Consider the following 21,944-nt stretch of genomic DNA (forward strand, 5'->3'; position numbering starts at 1 on the left):
TATTAACATGAATGAATGATCTTTGCTCACACAACTATGTCATCCCAATTCTATTTTGTATACATTGTCACTGAGTATTGAGTATCCTATCACCAGGTCTTCAGTTTTGCTACTACAAGTGGTCTAAATCTTATCCCAAAATCTCTCTGTGAAAGATTGTCCTTGATCGTATTATTCAACTGGTTTCAGTTATCTTGAGAACCAGAAGAGCTGTACAATTGATCTTTGTTAGATTACTAATATATTTTTAACTATATAGCTGAGTTACCTTTATATTGGATTCAGTTAACCGTTTGAACTTACATCCACTTCAGTTTTATCCAGCAAAGGTACAGAAACACAGTTTCACACTTTTTAGGTATCCATCCTTGTCTCAGTGTCATTCTCAGATTTTAATGGTTAATTTTTCCGAATTAGGAGCAAGGGTTAATGAAAAGAAATTTATGATGCCAAAACTGAAATGTGTGGAGGCAAAAGTATTATCAAGTTTCAGAAATGTAGACTGCCTTTGGGTAATTTCAGCAAATAAATTATTAGGAATTTCAAAACAAAATTTCACAAAGTTATAATGTTAATTTATGCTAAGTATCTAGTAAGCTGTTTTCTTTCCCTGGGAAAACAAAGATAATGTTGTAAGCACCTATGACTAATAAGTTTCATTTACATACATTTCTAAGGCTTTGGCTGTTGAATTGCAAATATTTTGGGGATTTGTAAGAACAGAAAATAGACTGTATAATCTACTGCTTCACAGATTAAGATGGGAGAGATTTAATGCTAGCCATCCAATGTCCCTGGATAGCGAAAGAGCAACTGTTACCAACCACCGATTGACAGCTTTAGCATTGCATGGATAGGTATTCACTGGATTCTCACCAGCACATGGGAAACTAGGAAACAAAGGTGGAAGGTCCACGTTCAGGTGTGCAGAAGATTACCTAAGAAAGCATGGGATGTCTGAAAGAGATCAGAGATAAAAATCAGCTAGAGACAGCTACACATTCTCTTTTGATGCTTTACCCACTAAAAAGGCTTATATGTTCTACTGTCCATTTTCAATATAATAAACATTTGGAGAAGACAAAAAAAATTCTTGTTCATCTCCCCAGTTTGACTCTAAATGTCCCTAAGTTCACATCCAAGGAACATATTTTCAAAAATCCTACTTGTGTTTATGTGTGGTTTATGATCATTTGTAAAATGTATTACAACATGGTATTTGCTTTATTTTGAAATTATCTCACTGGTAGACCTGTATCTAAAACAAGCAAATACTTGCCAATTGAAAATACAATTTGACTAAAATGTTCTAACTTGTGTAGATTAAGGTTAGGTGTCCAGGGAAAGTGTATAAACCTAAAGACAAACATATTAACTTATTCAAATTCCATTAAAGTCCCTGTTACCAGTTTTTCCCATTAGCTAGATCTTTGTAGCTCTCAACTTAGACTCTGAATTGATCATAGAAAGTCTTCAAAAGGAGTGAGCATGTGTATTTTCTGTCTTTCTCTTTTTTGAAGGAGCAATGGCAACATGCCCCTTCATTGGGTTGTATGATATGGCACACATAAGATCAGATAGCTGTAGTTTGGAAAGGGAACAGGAAACCCCATAGCTCAGATCTGGAGTGATCCTGCACTTCATAAGAATGCAAGTTGCTACACTGGTATTCTGGATTTTGTAATCCACCTGGGATGTAGGATCATCTTGCTCCAGAGGAAACTTGCTCTGTTCATTTATTAAGTGCAGGACTTAATTGCATGTCTGGAATGTGATTATAACCCAGAATTAGAGGTTTTTACCTTTAGATTTGGACAGTCTAGAAGAAAAATTCAAAACTTGTACCTTTAACCACCTGAATATGTTAAAAATTCTGAATCTGAACATCAAATTGAGTTACCCACATTATTCAAAAGCCTGGCTTTCATATTTGTCAAGGAATAGGAGGTAGGCACTTTTAAAAATGTGGCTTCTTTCTCAGGAGCTTAAACTTAAGTATCCAAGTTTGCAAATATTGCAGTCTGATTTGTAGACATGCACACATATTCACACATGTTTATCAGGGAGTATGCTTTTGTTTAGGGTGTAGTTATTGTGCAGTGTCATATTATGTAAAAGTTGCCTTACTGGCTTGTCTGGACAAAGTTTGTGATAATTATACAAATATTTTTTCTGCTTTGAATAAGCATGGCACACTGAACGGAGTACTAAAAGTACAACACAATAAAAATGAAAAGAGATTACAGTAATAGAGTAAGTGTTAATGTCATACCTCAGTTTTATTGGTATAATTAAAATACCTTTAGATCATGCCAGTTCCTAAATATTTCAATTTGTGTTCTCCCTTTATCAGTGAAATTTCATGGAGAGGTGTCACTCATGTTGGCTTTTAGTAGAATGATTTGTCACCTCCACTGTGAAGTTGAGCATCGTGAGCAGTGATTGCTGCAGAAGAGTCAAGGGACTGTGTGGGGCAGCAGATGGCCAGCTCACTTACACTTCTTTGAAAAGTCTCACTTAAGGCCGTGGGCAGCTGCACAGGATGCTACGATGGTATTGGCAGATGAGATTACTTCCAATAATTTCTCTCCATCTGCTTTTAAGTGTTGTTTTCAAGTTGTTCACTGATTCCCCAACCCTTGGAAGAGGAACACATAAGTGTTCCTTAATCCACTTGTGTTAAAATGAGCCCAGTTAGCTTAAATAACCAGTATGTTATATAACTTTGCTCTTGCTCATGTTAACCAATGCAGTTCCCCTACCAGACGTAAGAGTTCATGTTTTCAGTAACAGGTAACTACTGCAGGAAGGACCTATGTCCAGAAAGCCAAAGTGTCAAAAATGCCATTAGTTTATTAGAGAGAAAAAGGCAAATGTGCACCACATTTACAGTTATAAATTAAATAGATCTGATGGAATTTGGGATTTTATTTAGTATACCTTTTTTTCTCCAAGAAATACAGCTATGTATCTACGCTCTCTAAATATGGCAGTTGAATCAGTGGAGCTATTGTCATATAAAAATGGTGCAATATTGGAACATTGCTAATATAAACCCTCTTATAACTATAGGAATGTTTCAACTAATGCTTAAAGACCTATTAGACAACCAAAAGCTAACAACTTATTTAAAAAATAAATTGCTTACAGCAAGTGCCTTAGTATTATCTATCAGTTGGACTGGAAATGTCAGTAATGTAGGTGAGTGAAGAGAATCATACTTTTCTTCTGTTTTGATTGTAATCAATAAGTCTACATTCTTCTGTCAGCTACGGACTGGATAAAAATTGGATATTCCTGTCTCACCCTGTTACACTCTCAAAGAGATGAAAATATTCCTTCTTTTCCAATAAATTTAAATTCAACTCAAATCTCAATTAAATTCAATTCAATTTCAATGCCTTCACATTAAAGGAAATTTCTTCTTCCTCATCTTCCTGTCCTCCAGGAAGCTTGTATCCCACCATTGCAACACTCCAGTCATGGCAGCCATCACACCACACCTCCATGATCCCAAAAAAATTACAGTCCTGCAGCTGCACACAGATTTATAATTCATTTTGTTTATTACTCATGCAATGTGCATGAGTGTACATGTGCTTTGGAGACACACTTCAGCATGTTGAGTTCCCAGAAAAGGTTTTGGGAACTTCCCCATAATGATGCCTTGTAGACACTTCCTTGCTTCTGTGAAAGCTCTAGAGGTGGACCTCCTTCAGATTTTTTTCTTAATTTTGTGATCTCTGTCTGTAACATCACTCCAGGTCCTCTGCTTGTCAGACTTATCACTATTCATCACTTCTTCACAGGGCTGCTGGTAACTTTCTCTCTCCCCATCACTGCTAGCTTAAAACCCTCCTTACTAGGTCAGCCTGAGAGCTGGCTACTGGGCAGCTCTGTGTAGCTTTGGAATTGTTCTTTCACTGAAGAGTAATAATGTTGTTCATGTGAAAGGGATGTATATGGACTTCAAATAAAACAATTTCTGCAAATACTGCTGTTTCTTAAACAAGTCCACGTATTTCCATGTTAAAATATGAGATAGAATGCAAACCTTTGTAAATCACAGTCTATTAAAATAAAACGACAATAGGTCTAACTTCTGATGATAAATTTTATTATTTTTGTGTGTTGCTAGTCCTTAATGTGTTTTGGTCTTGTTTATTAACATAATACTCTTGTAAAAGTTAATTGTTATTTTTTTGATCTTTTTCAATTTTTTTCTCCATACAGCAGCACACTTCTGTGTCTACAATTATTATTTTATTGTTGCTACCTTGTTGTCAGCAGAAGCAACATGAAAACAGTTTGGGAAGATGAAAGTCACCTGCATTGTGCCTTGCCAGTGAGAAGTGTAGCTCAGGAAGGCAGCAGCAGAAAAAATTATATATGGTTAGGGGCATTTTGCTAATCAAAGAACAAAGAAAGTGTGCTGCCCATCTATACAAAGCAGGTCAGGCTCCATCTCAGTATCTCAGATGCACTTGTGGAGCTCTAGTTTCACTTTCTAGTTGATGTAACTATTCCACTGAAATAATATTTCCTTGCACACAATACTTTCCTAGCTAATGCTAAATAGGGCTCTGTGAGACATTCCTCACCCATGTGTGCTAATGCCATTATATTAAGCCTTGGTATCATTAAGAAATTTCTAGTCCTTACCTTCAGAGCTTTTTTTCAAAGGCAGAAATTAAATAATGACACTGTACCACCATTTTTCCAGGTGTTGCATTAATATCATTCTCCAAAACCTGATTAACAATTAGTGACAGTTAATTAACAGTTTCCAAAACCCACTGTACACAGCATAACTGATCTCTTACAAGGACTTCGTTATTAGCTTTATTACTCCTATCCCCAAAAAAGGACTGGCTTTGGGGTATACATTTCAGGCTAGAAATACACTGACTCTCTGAATGCAAATGTTCCAGGCCGTGTGATGGACTCGCACCTTCAGCTTGTTTTGGTCAGTCAGCTGCACGTGACCACCATTCACTTCATTCTGTGTCCAGGTAAGTACTAACAAAAATGACAGGTATTGATACTTCAAGGATTGCCAGTTTACTTATTGCGTAGCAGTGCCCCAAAGAACAAAGCTGTCTTCAAGCCTGCACACAAAACACAGATTTTTCTTTTTTAATCACTGTTCGTTTATACTGTAGTGACCATTGTTAGAGAAATAAAAGGTGCACATTGTTTAGTGGCCATAGAGAAATAAAAAGCACGTTTTGTCCAGCCTGCACATGAATTCATGCCTCAGCTGCACAGCACAATGGCCACAGCATTGTGTGCAGAAAGGCAGCATGTGGCCTTGCTCCCCTCCATCCAAGGGTGGGTAGTAGATCAAAGTAGCTTATTTAGAGCAAAAGGCTTCCAGTGGTGCAAAAGGAAGATTAACCAGGATTTTTCAGTCTAAAAAACACATCCTCAATATTAATATGGCTTGGCACGAAGGCTGCACCACAGCTTAAAATTTGGCAAGATGTAGCAACAGCTTCGTGAAGAAAGCTGCCCCTTCTGTATCAGAACTGCAAAGCGGAACAACAAGAGTTGTGCATGTGGCAAGCCAGGCGCTGGCTGCTCTCCACTAGGTCCACTTAATCATTGATCCCCTCGGTGGTGGGGACTTCAGGTTTATGGGCAAATGGGAACTGTAGGAATGGGCAGGGCTGGACCACAAGGGGACACCAGCGAGCATGTTGGGTGGTGGCCACAGGCTGATGGAGTGCCCCAGGCTCCGCTGCCCTTTGCACCCTCTGCCTGGGCCTGACGGTGACTGGACACTGACAGCTCAGGATGACAGGTCCGGACATGCACCCTTTCCTCCCGTGGTGCCTCTTCGCTCATCTGCAGTGCTGCTGTGGCCTCCCCAAAGGCTCTCTGCCTCGCACTGTCAATGCAGGGAGAGAAAGCACCAGGTGCCTGGCAGTACCAATGTTATTTTCCCTGGGAGTAATTTCCCCTCTTCAGGGAGAAAGGATCTCTAGAAACTCCTATGTGGTACTAAAGTGGGAAAGGTGAATGAATCCTGTGTTATCAGGTAGTCAGTTATGGGGTTTTTCCTTTTGGAAATGAATGGAAGAATAGCATTATGACATTGAGAAAATTAAATAAAACTTCTAAAACATGATTTTTTTCAAATGGATCCTCATTATTCCACTGTCTTCACTTTCATATAATGTTTCTCAGTGTAACTAAAGCATTTAATTCCCTATCTTAATTTAAAGTTATTTTATGAGGCACCTTGCAAACTAAAGCAAACAAGTGAAACACCCTGATGTACTCCCTACCTGAATAATGAGTAGGAAACTCAGGCTCAAATCTGGGACACCTGTCTGCAGCTGGGTACAAAATCTCTGCTCTGGTCAACTTCCTTTGCTGGGGCTGCAGTGACAGCACAGCTCTCCCAACATTTCATGGTATCATTGGGGTGGTAGAGGAGGTCTTGGAAAAAAAAAAAAGGGAAAAGAGAGCAAATGCATGCGTGTGCGTGTCTACACATATGTGTAAAGATAAAGTCTCAAGCAGCTAAGCTCAGTGCTGCACATATGGCTTCTGTGACTCCTGAGAGTGTGAGAATATCTTTATTGGTGTGGACCAACAGCCCGTCTCTATCCAGTTTCTAAGACTAGCCATTGAGTTGATTCCCAGGAAAGAGTAAGAACAGGACAACCATATATGACACATATGACTCTTATTTTAATCTCTGGCTGTTTTTAGCTCAGGGGATTTTCTGTAGCTCATGTGGTTTGGCTTTTTAGCCAAACCTATCTTGGACCTATCTTCCAAGTACTTGTCCGATCTGCCCTTGAACCCATGTAATCCTTTTGCATGCAAAAGACTCTAAGTCTGTGTTTACACTATTAAACTAAACAGAGCCAGTTCACAAGCACAAGCCTTGTCCTGTGGTGCTTGACGCTGTCAAATTGTTAGTAAGGACCGTGGCACAAGCTGATCTTCACTGTGCCCAAACAAAGTCTGGGCAGTATGAAGCATCAGCACACAGAACTCTCACTTGTCTCCCTCCAATCTGGAGCAGTAAGGCAATTGTCCCCTGGGACCATTCCTGAAACTTTAATCTCAGTAACACTCTGTGGTTGTGTGGTGACCTGAAGGAGATGTATTTGGTTGTCTGGATGCGGCTACTGTGTTTGAGTGAATAGGAAAGCTTAGCACTGCAGATGCAAGTCTTGTCATACTAGTTAGTCTCATGGCCAGAAAATGGTTCCTGGTCTGTTTTATCTACTAGCACTTGTATAGCTAAGAGACTGACATAATCTTTTGTGCCAAGGGTACTTGGAAATTCTGTTTCTCCAGAGCCAGGAACAGGATATTTAGTTTTGAAAGAACACATGTACTAAAGCATCCTAGAAGTTTTCACTACATTCCAGAGACCAGTTCCCTTGATTCTTTAATGTAAATAAGAATAGTTTCTTAATTGCAGTAACAAGCCCTTCCTATTAAGTACTGAAGCAAGATTGTCACTGGCTGTAGTACAAGGAGGGGGTATCCTGCTCAGCCCTGTTGGTTTTCCTTCTTTTCGTCTTGCAATAATGTTAAGTATCTCAGCTCCCAAACCTCTTAACTTTACTGTTGCATTCCTCTGTGTGGTTCCCCAAATAGCAGTGTTCGAGAACTAATCACTTGGTTTTCCTGCTGGCTTTTTTTGTTGTTGTTTTGTTAACTTATATTAATAAAATACATAGGCCTACTTCATACCTTGAAGTGATTGAGCCTGTTGGTGGAGCCTCTTGTCTTTACAAAAGAAAGGGATTACCACAGCATTTGTGTCCGGATGGTATAGGAAGGATTCTGTAGGAATTCTGTAGGAAATTGGGATTCTTGTGGCACAGGGCAAGTACAACATATGGCAGCAGCTCCGCTCTACTAAACAGCCTTGTCTTTAACATGAGATCACATCAAGAATGAGAAAAACCCTCACTGTATGCATGCAGTGTTTGTACAGTGTTATGATGTGCCAACAAAGATGCCAGTCAGTTTTTTGCTACATAGATGTTTCTTAACTAAAATCTGAACCTTGTTGACCAGCAACTCATTCCCCATATGGCTCCATACTGTCATCAAATAGTATAGCTTTATGCCTGTCAATGCAAGACTGCAAACAGAAGCCAGCCTATGAAACTGTGCTAGTGTAAGAAGACAGTACTTTTGTTTAATAGAAAAATTTCACACATTGTGGATGACACAGTTTTGTCAAAGAGAACCCCTGGTCTGGTCACAGCCATGCTGAAAGAAGGCAGCTTTTGTCAATTCAAGTTAAGTCTTTGAGAGAGAAAAATCCTGTTCTGTGCTGAGGCTTTTTAAAAAATACATATATACACCTACCTATCTATATATATGTATATAGATTTCATATATATATAAACTGAAGGTGCAGTTTAACATTGCAGCTCCTCTGACAGCAAAGCCTCTTTTATGAAGTTCCTACCCCAGCACCCTCACCACAGTTTGCTTCTCCTCACAGCTGTGCTGTTGGAAGCAATGGTAGCCCGCCATTTAAACAGGATAGCTGCTTTGCCTGAAGTTGAGTGCCTAGACAATCTAATGCCCCCAGATTAATTGAGCAAGATCATTTCACTCATCCATTTTGTATTATGAACAAACAGCTACATCTGTGCTTCTGACCAGCTGACTGTGCTGGTTTAAAGGTAAATCGGCAGGAGAAATGAACCCAACTCAAGAGAGATTATAAATCAGAGTTACAATTTAATAAAAATAATACAATAAATACAATTATATGGACAAATAATTGGTTTTAACCCTCAAAACCCAGATGTATAACCCAGCACCCTGGGGCACGAACAGAATGATGTTCATTGGCCCCCGTGCTGAGCCCCACATGGTCCCCCTGAGTCCAAAGTAAGAGGAAAGGAAAACCTGTTGGTGAGAGTGTTGATTGCAGTCTGGTCAAGGGTGGTGGTCACAGTCCAGTCGAGAGTGGTGGCTGCAGTCCGGCCAAGGTTCTGGTCCTCCTCTGGATCCGACAAGTGGGCCCAGAAGTCCCAAGACCCCAAGATTACATACACTCAGGTTTGAGTGGGAATGTCCAGTACCTCTCCCAGGACGGACAGTTCCACAATGGGTGATTGTGAGCCCTGAGATATTTTTTTGAATCCTTGGTGGCCCATTAGCAGACATGACCCCTCAGGCTGGGTGTGGAGGTACTAATGACTCCCCGGAGGGGAGTCATCACACCTGAGTTATTGGTGTGAGGATAGGAACATCCTCCTATCTCACAGGCTTCTTAACACCCAGCTTATAGGCTGAGGGGTCAGGTGTGTTCTGGGCAGCTGCTGCAAATGGTTTATTGTTAACAGTTCCTGGGAAATGACATAGAGGGTGTAGAATACACAGTTTGGGTTACATCCACACAATGATGAACTGGTCCTGGCTGCTCTAACTAGGACACTGACAAACTGTTCTGTAGGCATAGAAACAATACATTGCTAGAGAATAAGTGAATATTTTGCATAAGAAAGAACAGCTCAACAAAGAACAACTGTTGAACAACTGTACACAAAATTTACTCTCTGATTTAGAATTTGGAGGACTCTAAAAATACAGTGTACCACAGGCAACCTCTTTAATTTCTCTTCCGTCTGCTATTTCTAGGAAGCCTAAGGCAATGACTGTCTCTTTTCTTACGTTTATACATGCACCCACACAACCAGGCTGCCTGGTTCTAGTTCAGAATGTACTGTTATTGTTATGAAAATAATAATGATAGCACTATTATAATATTGTGTAACTCGCACTATTATAATATCGTGTAACTAGTATGGTAAGATTAGGTTGAGCAAAATGCACTCCTTTTAAATCTCTCTCTTGTTAACATGGAAGTCATGACAGACTCTTGTGAAAATAATCCTATGTATAAGATTATGCAATTTGCAAATAAAAGATGTGATGGTCCAAATTTTGGTACAAATATGAAAAAAAAGTGGTGCATAAACTCTGCTCATGGAGTTAATTGTCTTTTTCTAATGATGTTTGTGGGCAGAAAATCTGGAGCTCATGGTAGCAGCAATGATAAAGCACAAAGAGAGAGTTTTGCAAATGCCATTTTACTTATCCTATTGCAAAGAGTCCATGGACAATGAAACCGTGACAGTTTCATCTGTACTACATTGATCACAAATAATCTGGTCTAAAATGTATATGCTGTCTTTTCACCGATTTTCATTTGTGGGGTCATAGTTTCAAACATAATGCAAGTAATGAAGGTTACTAGACAATTTTATCTATACGTACAGTTAGAAGTTTGTGTAGTTTTTTTCTTAACAAAATACTTTTATACTCTCGAGAAATGCCTCTTCCAGTCATATCTAAAGTCTAACTGCCTTCACCAAATCCAAAATGTATGAAACAAGTGGTATTAACATTTAAGAATTTCTGAAGAATTCAGTATTTTGTCAGCTGTTTAGGCAGCAGAGAGATTGTTTAAAACTGGATCTTACTTGGCCAACTCAAGTGAAAGACCCTTATGTAACTTGACCATAAAATTGTCCACTCACTTCAACTTTCCCCATATTCTTCTATTGATACCTAGTCTAAACCCACTAACTTGCATGAATTTGAAACCTGTGTAGATTTGATCTAAAATCTTTTCTAAATATCATTCTGTATTTAGAAACATTGCTGTGCAGCCATGGGCTCAAAACTATCCACTTTCATTGGCTAAGAGAAAAGGGAAAGGCACAGCTTTAACCTAGTGAAGTCTGATCCCCCATCAAATAAATGTTTAAGTACTGATGCGCTGGGGGGACTGGTTTCATAAAAGAAGATTAATGGTCTCTAGACAAAAAAGCTTGCTGTCTTTAAGACATGAATATTAGTCACTCTTGAGTAGCTGATTATTTGGTAGAAGGATTTGTGGACTAGGGATTTTTTGGCTGGCTGATAATTCTCACTTCTGAGGCCCATGGAACTAAGTCTTTTATTCTTTTGGATTTTTACATTCACTTCTGAAAAGAAGCAAAAAATACATTTTTGAAAGAGTCTGTCCTTCCACTGACCTCAGTGGCCTTTATTCACTATACTTAGTGTTTCCTCTAGCTGTCTCTAGGTACACTGCTGTTGTTTCTGTGGTGTTTAGGCTGCTTGTTTCTCTTCTGAGTACATGCATAACGCTACTTCAGCAATGCCCAACCACTGTGTTTGTGTTAAGCTCCCAGAGAAATCCCTCCACCCACACAGCTAAGCATCTGACCAGCCATGCATGTGGCCTGTGTTTTGGGCGGTGGCTCCTTATTGCTCCAACAGTTTCGTTGAATAAGAAATTTAACTACTCCTGGTGTGTACCTTGATGGAGGGTAACTGCTGCACTCAGCAGCTTCAGCTACATTTAATTCCGTGTTAACACTATTTTCCTTTGCATGTAATGCAAGGATTATTTGATTTTTTAATGCTTCAGCTCGTTGTTGGTCTTTTATAACTACAGAATTAAATAATGCTCAAAGTTTAATCCAGCTCCCATTTGCTTGGAGTACTATAAGCCTCTCTATTCTGTACTGAACTACGGCAGTGTATGAACAGTACTTACGTATCTGATCTTTGCTATTTAAAGTTGTATATTATTTAGGGGTCTGTAATAGAATAAATTAAAGGCACAGTTACCGTAGCAATCAGTATTATAGTTTATCATAATTGAGTGAAAGGTATTGCACCATATGGAAATAATAATGTCTCCAGAAGAGATAAAATATTGCCTTCATCTTACTACTACTACTAGCATATTTTTAATGCGTGGTTAAAAATCACGATGCTGTTGCTTTTGAAAGTGCAAAATTCACAGTTTAACAAATTATTTCCAAATGTAGATTTCTTCTAAGAACTTTATGTTTTTGTATTGTCTGTTATTGCCACATTTTGTAGATTCCACAACATAAGACATCAGATGACTTAGTTCAAATGATTCTCTATTGTTTCTAATATTTTTAACATCCCAAAGGGGGAGTGGGGTGGTATTTATATGTTTAATAATTTCCAGATTTTTGAGCTGCTAGTCTGTTCAGTTGTCTGGAAAAAAATCCGATGGCTATTATTCATCTTTTTCAGTCAAAAGTGGTTTTGGACCTCTGGTTAGATTATTAAAGCAAAACTGCTCCATTTTGTTGAGGCATATTTTCACTTTTTGCTTACATCTAATTAAGAATAATTAAAAAATTAGGTTTTAATAGCATTCCATTGAGTTCCTTCTTTTGGTCACACATATAGATGTGGGGCTGACCGTGTGATCCACATTTTCTGATAGGAAGTTTATTATAGTTATATGTGTCTCTATTTGCATACATTCATCCATATAGATATTTTTATTATGTATTATTATTATTGTGTCATATATAACAGTATGCAATTCCCATAATAATGACTTGACTTGGGGGTCAAGTCTTTAGATTTATAGAGAGGTAACCTAGCTTAGAAAACTTGATCTAATCTCTCTCTAAAGTGAATTCAAATTAACCTCTCATCTGAGCAAATTCTCAGTGTAGACAGTTATAAGGCAATTCAGTCCATAAGTGGATTTGACTTAAAATTCTAAATAACAAAAACTTCAATTATTAAGAAAAAAAGTAGATTAAAGTCATACACTGCACTCAGATGAGCTGATTGTTTGCAGTGCTAGGAACATGGAGGAGCAATGAAGATTTACAGGAAAGTATATACTGAATAAAGTTGATAGTATTAGTGAAAGTCCTAAGCTATGTTGGTATGTATTATCAACAGTACGATTGCAACAGGCTTTTTCTTGAGCTTATTGTTCTCATATTTTGGGGTCAGTAGACCCATTATCTTTGTATTAATTGTAAAATGCTGCTATGGCTTGTTCCTTTCAAAATCATATTGGGTATCTGTTTTTTATTCAAATAAATAGGGATAAAATATGCAATTGTATATGTGGTTCATGGAAGACGGTGACTATAATTGTCATACTGTATTTTCCTTAGAGAGGCATTTATGAACTAGAAACAGTTTAAGGAAATTAATTAGGTTGGTTAAAATGAAGAGTAAAGTTTTAAACGACAACATGAAAAGAGACAGCCTCTATCTTTGGCTCTTATATGGAAAAATAAGAACTATTGCTAGGAAATTTGATTGTAGATGAGGCCAAAAAGCTCAGGAATCATCTGTTCGAAATCACTTTTCTAGTAGGCTGAAACAGTTGTAAATTGTACAAAATGCACATAGGAGGGACACAGCTGCAGAAATAGGACTATTATCTTTGTTGGTACAACACTTTTCATGTCCTTCTGTGATATTAAAACTGTAAGCAAGTATTTAAATGTATATATATCTCAGTAAAAACTGCCATCATCATACTTTTAACCATCTGGCTGAACTCAACAAAGATTTTTAGTGCAGAAATAGTCTAAAGGAGTGACTAAGATATAAAAGTCAATAAGAACAGGGGTAGACTGATCTTTCTGCAAGCCTGGGAAATTTTTTCTTGTTTTTGGGGGGAGGAACTGCTGGGCAATGCAAGAAATTGCATCAGATTCAGTCAGTTTTCATCCATAATTTAGTACTTTTCTAAGGCAGACTTCAGAATTCTTCCTTCAGAGTTGAATTCTGGATTCAAAACCAACATCCCATACATAACAAGTTCTTGAACAGGTTGTATTTTGTATACCAATAAACAACAGTAGCCTAATGTCCTTTACATTTTCTAGCTAATGAGGTGAAAGATGCATTCATTCTCTTAATCTACTAGTGAAGTGTTATGTTCCCAAAATTTACTGCCAAGTGAGGTCTGATATGTAGGGTTTCATTCTCTTTCCCGTCCTGCCAACTTTTCAACATTCTAGCTCCACGAATTTTTACTAATGTTATAAAAGGACAGTCAAACCAATGGGAGTACAAGGTGAAATGGACTCCACAAATTATATGACTGTCATAGTGTAGCTTCCTAAAACTAACTCCTCATGAGAGATTATTTTGTTTAAGTGACAGCTAGTAGTGTTTCATTCAGTGACTTCTGTTCAGATATCACAGAATCGTATAATCATTTAGGTTGGAAAAGTCCCTCAAGATCACTGAGTCCATCCATTAACCTAATACTGCTAAGTCCACGACCAAACCATGTCCCTAACATCTACATGTTTTTTAAATACCTCCATGGTCATTTAACCACTTCCCTGGGTAGCCTATTTCAGTGTTTGAGAATCAATTTGGTGAAGAAATTTTTCCTAATATCCAGTTTAAATCTCCCCTGGCACAACTTGTGGCCTTGTCCTCTCATCTTTAATTTTAGCAGGTGAGCCTCAAATGCCTAAATTTTCAAATTAAATGTAATGTTCAATAATAAATAGACCACAGTCCTTTTCCTCTAGTAAACAACAGAAAATTTCCAAGGGACTGTGCTGCAACTCCAGGTGCCTATAAAAATCTAGATGATTGAGTAGTTTGTTGTAGTGCTATCAGATCAGTTAGTTGAAGTAGTGAGTACAGAATGCACTTCAAACCTGTATTTTGGGCTAGTCTACTAGACCTAATGTCTCTTTATGCTCATGGATCAAAGGTCCACTTTTTAGTTCAGATCTAAATGTTTCCATGTCATTGGGAATATTGCCGATCTTCAGCAGCAAGAGCGGGATTTGATTTAGTCCCCTTTTTTCTGGTCATGCCCATATTGTGAGTCCCTTACAACTCAGAATATTCCGTGACAATATATATAGCAAGGAGATGTACATATCTTTCTGCCATCATTTGTGACATTTATCCTTCTGAGAAACTACTGTACAGAGAAGAAGCAGAATGTTTGTTTATATGCTGTGATTTAACTTTCCAGATTCTCCTAAGAACTGACAGAGTTTGTGGCTCAAAGCCAAAACCAAGATCTACAACACTCTTGTGAATTGCAGAGATAGGCTTTGTGCAATTATAACTGTGCTGAACTTTGTAACAGCCTATTTACAACTTTTTTAAAAAATCACAATAACTTTCTGACTAACCCACAGGGAGATGGAATTTTGAAAAACAGAACAACAACATGAAGCATCAGACAGCACGTGACACTGAGCATGTGTCATCAAATACATCATATGTATTTCCGTTCTCTTTCTATGCATGGCTCATTGAAAAAAGTGGTTTTTTGGTTGTTTTACTGTGAAATTCTTCTTTTCAGTCTATAGCAGATCTGAGGATCCTTCTCTGCTGTTTCCACATCCAGGGGCCAAATTCATGCATGAAGCTATGCTCCAGTTAAAGACCCTAACTAATGGCTCCTAAAAGGACAGAGATTCTCACTACATTTGATGGATTTAGGATTAGATTGTACCATAGTGGTACTACTGGACTGTGCCAGTCTTCTGTCATCAAGAGATATCTCATCCTTGTAGAACCATTTGAATTTTCCAGCAAGTATTGACTCAGTCATGCTTTGATTTTTTATTCCTGTTCTGCTTCAGGAAAAGGCAGAAATGTTCACTGAAGACATATTTGCAATCAACAGAACATCTATCAAAAATACTTGCTTGTGAAACAAGCAATTAGACACCTCTTATCCACAAGATTTTCTCTTACATTTTAAAGAGTCTACACTAATCTTAATAAGTATAGGAAACTTAATTTTCCCATAGGAAGCTACAGTTTTTGTACTCTGATTTTGCTCTGCTACAGTTCTCTGCATGGTCCCACACTAATCTTGTTGTAAAGAAAACAAGATTGCAGACTGAAAACCTAACAGGCTGTTTAGGCATATACTGTGCAATACATAGTATGAAGTGCTTAAAGCTCCAAAACATGTAAACTGGCATATTTTGTTGGAAGTATACCCTATACCCTGCATGTTCAAGAGAACAATATTATTTCTGAAGTCTTAAAATAATGGGCCTACACTGTGAGGGGAACAAAAAAAAAAAAAAGAAAGACTGTTCATTTAGAATTGATATTTGAGATATTTTAAAAGGGGGTTGCTAATAGAAATTATGTATTACTTGGTCTCTGTCAGCATTCCCATGGTAGACATCAAAATTATTTAATTAACTAGATGAGTTACTCAAAATTATGAATGGCTTATAAAAGGGAAAGTATGCTGTCTTCCACAAGACTAAAATCCTAGATGAAGAAATGCAGTAGGTGAGTAAATTGAAGCAAAGTGGGAACTGATGATAAATAATACAAGTGGATTTCCTGGTATTATTTGTATATCTGAGTTACTTGTAAAAATTATATGTATATTAATTGGTTATTTAATCATAACCTATAACTTTCTTAGGCATTAGCAGCCAGAAGGTTAAGATACATATCAACAGGCATTCATGTAGACCTGAGATGTGCCCAGTGTGATCGACAGAAGAAAGGATCTTAAGTCCTGTGAGACCGAAAAGGCTTTGGGTGTCCCATGTTGCCCAATGTCGGACTAAGATGCATTGTCTGATATCCAAGATAAAACAAAAAAAAGTAGAGTTGCAAAGAGAGGAGGTATGACAAATATTGCCAATTTGAGATCAGTAGCTCAGTTAATAGGGCAATATATATGGAGTGTTAAGAGACGCCATTCTCAGATGGAAATGGTTGAGATCTGTGATTTTAAATTGTGTAATTAAAAAAATTGACTTTAAAACTATCTATCTTCTTTTACACACAGATTGCTGCCACAGTCCGAGGGGGATGGGGCCGTGACACAGCACGGATGGGTCCGGAGACAAGGTAGGGGTGCAGATGGAATCCTCGATTGAGGCGTGCACGAGATTTTTTTATCAGTTCAGGTGGGGAAAGGGCCAGAACATGGGGTGGAGCATGAGACAGACAAACGGGGAAACAAATCGGGATAGGGACACAGGCAAAAGGGGGAGGAACGTGGGAGGAGCCGGGGAAGTAAAGGGCGAATGGTGGCTGTCTGCTCTCTGCAGCTTCTCCGGCCAATCAACAGGGAAGCAGGGAAGTGGGCAAGCCTGAGCATGCCCGGGAGATACAAATCCTGGGGAAACATACAATGTGTAAATACATAATAATTGTAAAGTCTGTATAATAAAGTCCTGTCAATTGCTGTATATCTTCCTCCATGCCTGGAACTGTTCTCATCCTGAATCTTGATCCTTCACAGATTGCCCCAGAAAACGTCGTGTTTTAGCTAGGGGGAAACTTCTCAATGGAACTCACAGCATATGCTTTTAACTCTAACACCAGTCTGTGACAGACGATTTTACAACTTGGTATTTTTCGTGCTCAATTTATATCCTTCCCAGTTTTTAAGAGTGTTTTCTGTCTGAAGGCCACATGGTAACAAAACACATAGATTTGCAGGCATTAAAATTACTGCCTTTTTTTCTGTAACATTTGTAATATAGATAATATATAGTGAGATATTGTTGTACTGAAAACTAGTATCATGAAGCTGTGAGATTGGTGAATAGGGAAAAGAATCAGTTTGTGCAAAATTAATTTCTCACATATTTGCTTATACTTTTTGTGTTCTGACCCTAATTGTATGCAAGTCCCCCTTAACATTAGGTATGTTCATGACCTTCTAATTTATAGAATGACCTAAAACATAATGTATTAATTCAAAATCAAATACACGTAAAGAAGGTCGGTTCTCCATGCACTCTCTTCTTAGCTGTAGCCTGCTTCCAGTAATCCATAATCTTTCCACTTCAACACCTCGCTGAGGTTTTAAGGTAGGATATGATTTTTTTATTAAGTTGGTTTTTTGTTTTGTTTTTCTTTAACTTGCAGACAGAAGTTCAAGAGTGTCAGTAAATCCAGCTCCAGCAGACTGTACACTTTGAAGTAGCAGCATTTCTCCTTTTATCTCTTATGACATGCAATTTGGAATTTGCACAATACCCAGGTTGTAGTGTAGGTGTGGAGAACGTCTGGTCCAGCAGCAATAGCTTCTCTTCTTATGAAGAAGTCCTGTGAGCTAGACTTTTTCCTTCATTTCCTCTTCCATCTAATCCCTCTGTTCTCTTTAAATTTGGTAAGACTTTTATTGCCAGACACACTATATAATGTCTAACTAGTATATAAAAGAGATGAACACAGCTCTGGATAAAAGCTTTGTAAAAGGAAACCTATCAGCTCTTCCTCTCTTAGGGTTAACAAGACATCTCCATTAGTGAAGGGAATTTTTGGTAACTGTTTCTGTAATACCATCAATACATGTCCTTTCATTATGTATGCCTCTGATAGCAAAGAAATGTCTCAATTCAGCTGATTTCCCAACAAAGCATTTGTTATTTCTCCTTTGGTTTCCTAATTTTATCTGCTTCCAAATTCAGTTTGTTCCATCACACTGAATTCAGATTGCCATCTTCAGACAAGCAGCACAGGGTGGCATTTGTGAGAAGTGCAGCAGAATTTTGTACTTGGTAAGCCTCCATGCTTGGTAGAGTCTTAAGAGCCAGAAAACACCTGAGATGTTCACGTCTAGCCCCAAAGCAGGAGAAGGTCTGCAGGAAATTTTCATTAAATTATGTTCTTACAAACAGTTGACAATAATGCTGAGATCTTAATCCCTGCTTTGGCAAAACCAGTGATCTAGAAACTATCTTTTAAATTAAGTATTATATCAACTGACTGCTTTATAAATCTGAGCATTGTTCCTCTGAAAGCAAGAACATATTGAGGAAATCCTACTTTTTCTTGACTTCAGAAGTTTGTTGTACATAAAACTTCAAGGTTTGCAAAAAGAAGAGCAGAGATTCACAAATTAAGGGATGCTTTACAAATGTGGATTTAGCCCTCAACCCAAGAAGAGCTATGTATTTCTGAATTTCTGCGAAGGTTTTTTGGTTTTTGGGTTTGGTTTTTTTTTTGTCTGAAAAGGGAAAAGATTTGCAAAATAACACAAGTTTTAAAATGGCATTATAAGGGAAGCTCACATTCTTGACAGTTAAATTTTGGGGAGTATAACCATATGCATTACAAGGGTATTACACTAAAAAGTCAGGATTGCTCCATGAAGTGACCATGCAGCTGAAAGTAGAGCTACTTCAACCACAACTCTGCTTCTGTGTCTTGTCCCTGTAGCAACACAGCCTCCATGAAAAAGTATCAAAAGGTATGAGTTCAGCTAAGGCACCAGAGAAGAGAGCTGAATATTAAGTAAGTGGGAGGATGAAGTTGAAGGGGAAAAAAAATACATTCTTTTTGTGCTTCCATAAATGACACTTTCACTCTCTAGAGCGATGGGAGGAGGACATGGGATTCTCTGATGCTCAGTGCTCCTCAGCTGGTTCTCTTCAAGTTTCCATTGTCTAGAACTGACTATAGAGGTTCAGTATAACCCTATATGACTTTTGTCTCTCTCTCTCCTCCCAGTAACAGTGAATAAACAGGAAAATAATTGTAAAGCCTCTAGAATAAACAGTAAATGTAAATGTGGAAGTTCAGATCTGGTATAGCTTTATAAACATCGCTACTTTGCATATTTAGCCCTTGGTCTTGTCCATACAGAACCATTCCATTGATTTTACTAAAGTTTGGGCTGTAAGTGTAATTCAGCTGTAATTCAGCTGTTAGCCATAGGTGTGTGTTGGGGTTTTCAGGGTATTTTTTTTCTTTATAAATTTCTAATCTGGCTTTCCAGATACATTGGTATTCATCCTCTGATTGCCAAGTATAGCTTTGACAAATATTGTCATTCATTTAACTGTATTTTAATGCAGTACCCTTTGGTTAAGACAGTGGAGACAGCTAATTGTTTAGCAAAATCTGTCAGACTGACTTGATCTTTGACACATCACTGGCTTTCTACTTGCAAAGGTGATTCAGCTACATCTTTTTCAGTGTTAATTTTTCATTTGCAGTGCTTTTTGTTCAAAGTACCCTGATGCTGCATTAACCTCGTTTAATGCTTTTTAAAAATATATACTAAATTCACCAATTGTGTATTTAAAAAAAAAATTCCTGCATTGCAAATATCTCCTTCTATTAACGGGACTTCAAAATGGTGTGCCACAACTTGTGGAATGTTATAAAAGAAAGAAAAGAAAGAAAAAAAATGTTTTTCTGATGGTAAGAATCAAAATTCAGCTTGATAAAAATGTTCATGCCACAGTCTGAAATATAAGTTATGCTGGTATTAGTGTGTGAGAGGTGTACAACTGTGGTGAAGGAAAAGGATGTTCTCTTTCATTCCTTCCATCCCCTAATTCCCTTTGCCCTATTTTACTAACCTTCTCTCAGTATTTCCCATGCAATTTTGTTTCAGTTTTGAAAGCATCATGCTATAAAAGCTCACCCAACTGAAAAGATACCTCTATGTATACAGTGTGAAAGGAAGAAGGCCTTTTCTTTCTGCTAGACCTAACCTCAGTTCTCCTGATACATGCTGCCAGACAATCCCAAAGATTTGGACTTCATTACCTAGAAACAGTTTTTAAAACCAAAGTAAAATAAAAAGGTAACAGCAAACTTGCCAGCAGTAGTCTGGGGAAACCAAAACAACACCAACCCAAAACAAAACCCCAACAAAAATGAACAAAATCCCCTACCTGAAACCAAAGATGCAGTATTGTGCTTGATCAATTCTCCCTTTGTAGATCGGCTCCCAAGATAGTGAGTCTGTAACTCAACCCTGGACAACCTGCGACCTCTTTTGGTCAATTAATAAAACGAGCACGAGGACAAAAGAAGACTTAAAAACCCTCGTAGAGGCGCCCATCGGGGCATTAAGCAAGGCTGATCTCTCTTCTTTAATTCCCGAGGAAAAGTGTCTACTCTTACACCATATTATTCATAAATAAAACCAGATATTTTTTATCCTGCTATGTACAGTGCTTCTTTCAAGATGGTATTTGAAAGGTGTAAGCACTGAATAAAGAAAAGAGAAAACAAATGGAATAGTTGATTCTAATTATCTAAAAAGATATGATTTGTAAAAAGTGCAGTTTTCAAGATTCACAGCATCATGACCAGTACCTTGAGCAATAATATATATACTTCTCTCTTCCAGTTGAATTTTAACACATGAACAGCTGAAGAATTACTGAAAGGTGAATTTCAGTTTTAATGATGAAGGAATTGAAAGCAGAACATTCATTCCCACAGCAGAAGATATTTGTATAAACCAGTATCTGTGAGCATTATTGGTTTTATTTTTCACAAGGAGCAGGCTTCTCTGGGTGAAACACCATTATATATGTCTATGCATATAGCTCACCATCCCCTTCCTCATGAGATGGCAGGAGAGCTTCAGAAAGGATGGTAACAAATTTTGGCATTGCCAATTCAGATTTTCTTGACCATAGTTAAGCCAAGTTAACAGGGAGCAGAATATGCCTAGCAGAATGGGAGCAGAATTTGCAGTGGCCAAAACCTGAATGCAAATGCATGCATTGTGCAAAATCCACGTGGATTTTCAATGTTGGGGTTTTTGGGGGGATGGACTGTTTGGCTCTTTTTTCCTGGGTTTGAGAGGATGTTGCAATAGAAACTGTTTTCTTATAGACTAAAGGAAAAGTTTGTAAGAGTTCAGAAAACTCTTTAAAAAGACAGTTGAGGGAGGTACATCCCTTATGAAACGAACCAAGTCCTGGCCCAGAAAGCAACGTCTGAGGAAACGTAGGTGTGTGGGTGTGCGGGTGAGCGCGTGCACATACATTTCCCCCCATCTACCTAGGAAACGCAGGTGTCGTGTGAGCTGCAAGCCGGTCCCAAATTACGCTCCGAACCTGCGTGCGTGCGGGCGTGTGCGTGCGTTAGCAAAGGCACGCCTTCTCCGTGGCCGGAGCTCTTAGCCCCAGAGCGGACAGGATTGTAGCCAGGAGTCCAAAAAAGGGCACTCTCCGTGAGCTTTGCTCTCCTTTCCCGGTGCCAAGGAAACGCACACGGACACGGGGACGCGCACACGCATACAGCACTTCTTGTTGAAACAAAAGGCACAAGACGTGTTCCTCTCGCCAGAGCCGTACCCCGCACAGCTGATTTCTAAGAAGTGCTCATAAACCGCCGTCAGCGCCGCGTACCCCCTACTA

General features: G+C 38.3%; 2 protein-coding genes across 2 annotated transcripts in view; both read left to right on the forward strand.

Annotated features, from left to right (window-relative positions):
• LOC115307803 overlaps positions 1–16,700 on the forward strand; it is a 178,638-nt gene extending 161,938 nt beyond the window's left edge. Inside the window, 1 exon segment of the mRNA XM_029963199.1 lies at positions 16,610–16,700. Within this exon segment, the coding sequence (XP_029819059.1) occupies positions 16,610–16,700 (91 nt within the window).
• A 150-nt stretch (positions 16,701–16,850) lies between these two features.
• The window catches only part of IGFBP3 (insulin like growth factor binding protein 3), a 20,078-nt gene continuing 14,984 nt past the window's right edge, over positions 16,851–21,944 (forward strand). Inside the window, exon 1 of the mRNA XM_029963200.1 lies at positions 16,851–16,906. Within this exon, the coding sequence (XP_029819060.1) occupies positions 16,851–16,906 (56 nt within the window). The remainder of the gene's footprint in view (positions 16,907–21,944) is intronic.

The sequence above is a fragment of the Manacus vitellinus genome, unplaced genomic scaffold, assembly GCF_001715985.3.
Source record: "Manacus vitellinus isolate BGI_N305 unplaced genomic scaffold, ASM171598v3 scaffold_55_pilon, whole genome shotgun sequence".
Classification (NCBI taxonomy): Eukaryota; Metazoa; Chordata; class Aves; order Passeriformes; family Pipridae; genus Manacus; species Manacus vitellinus.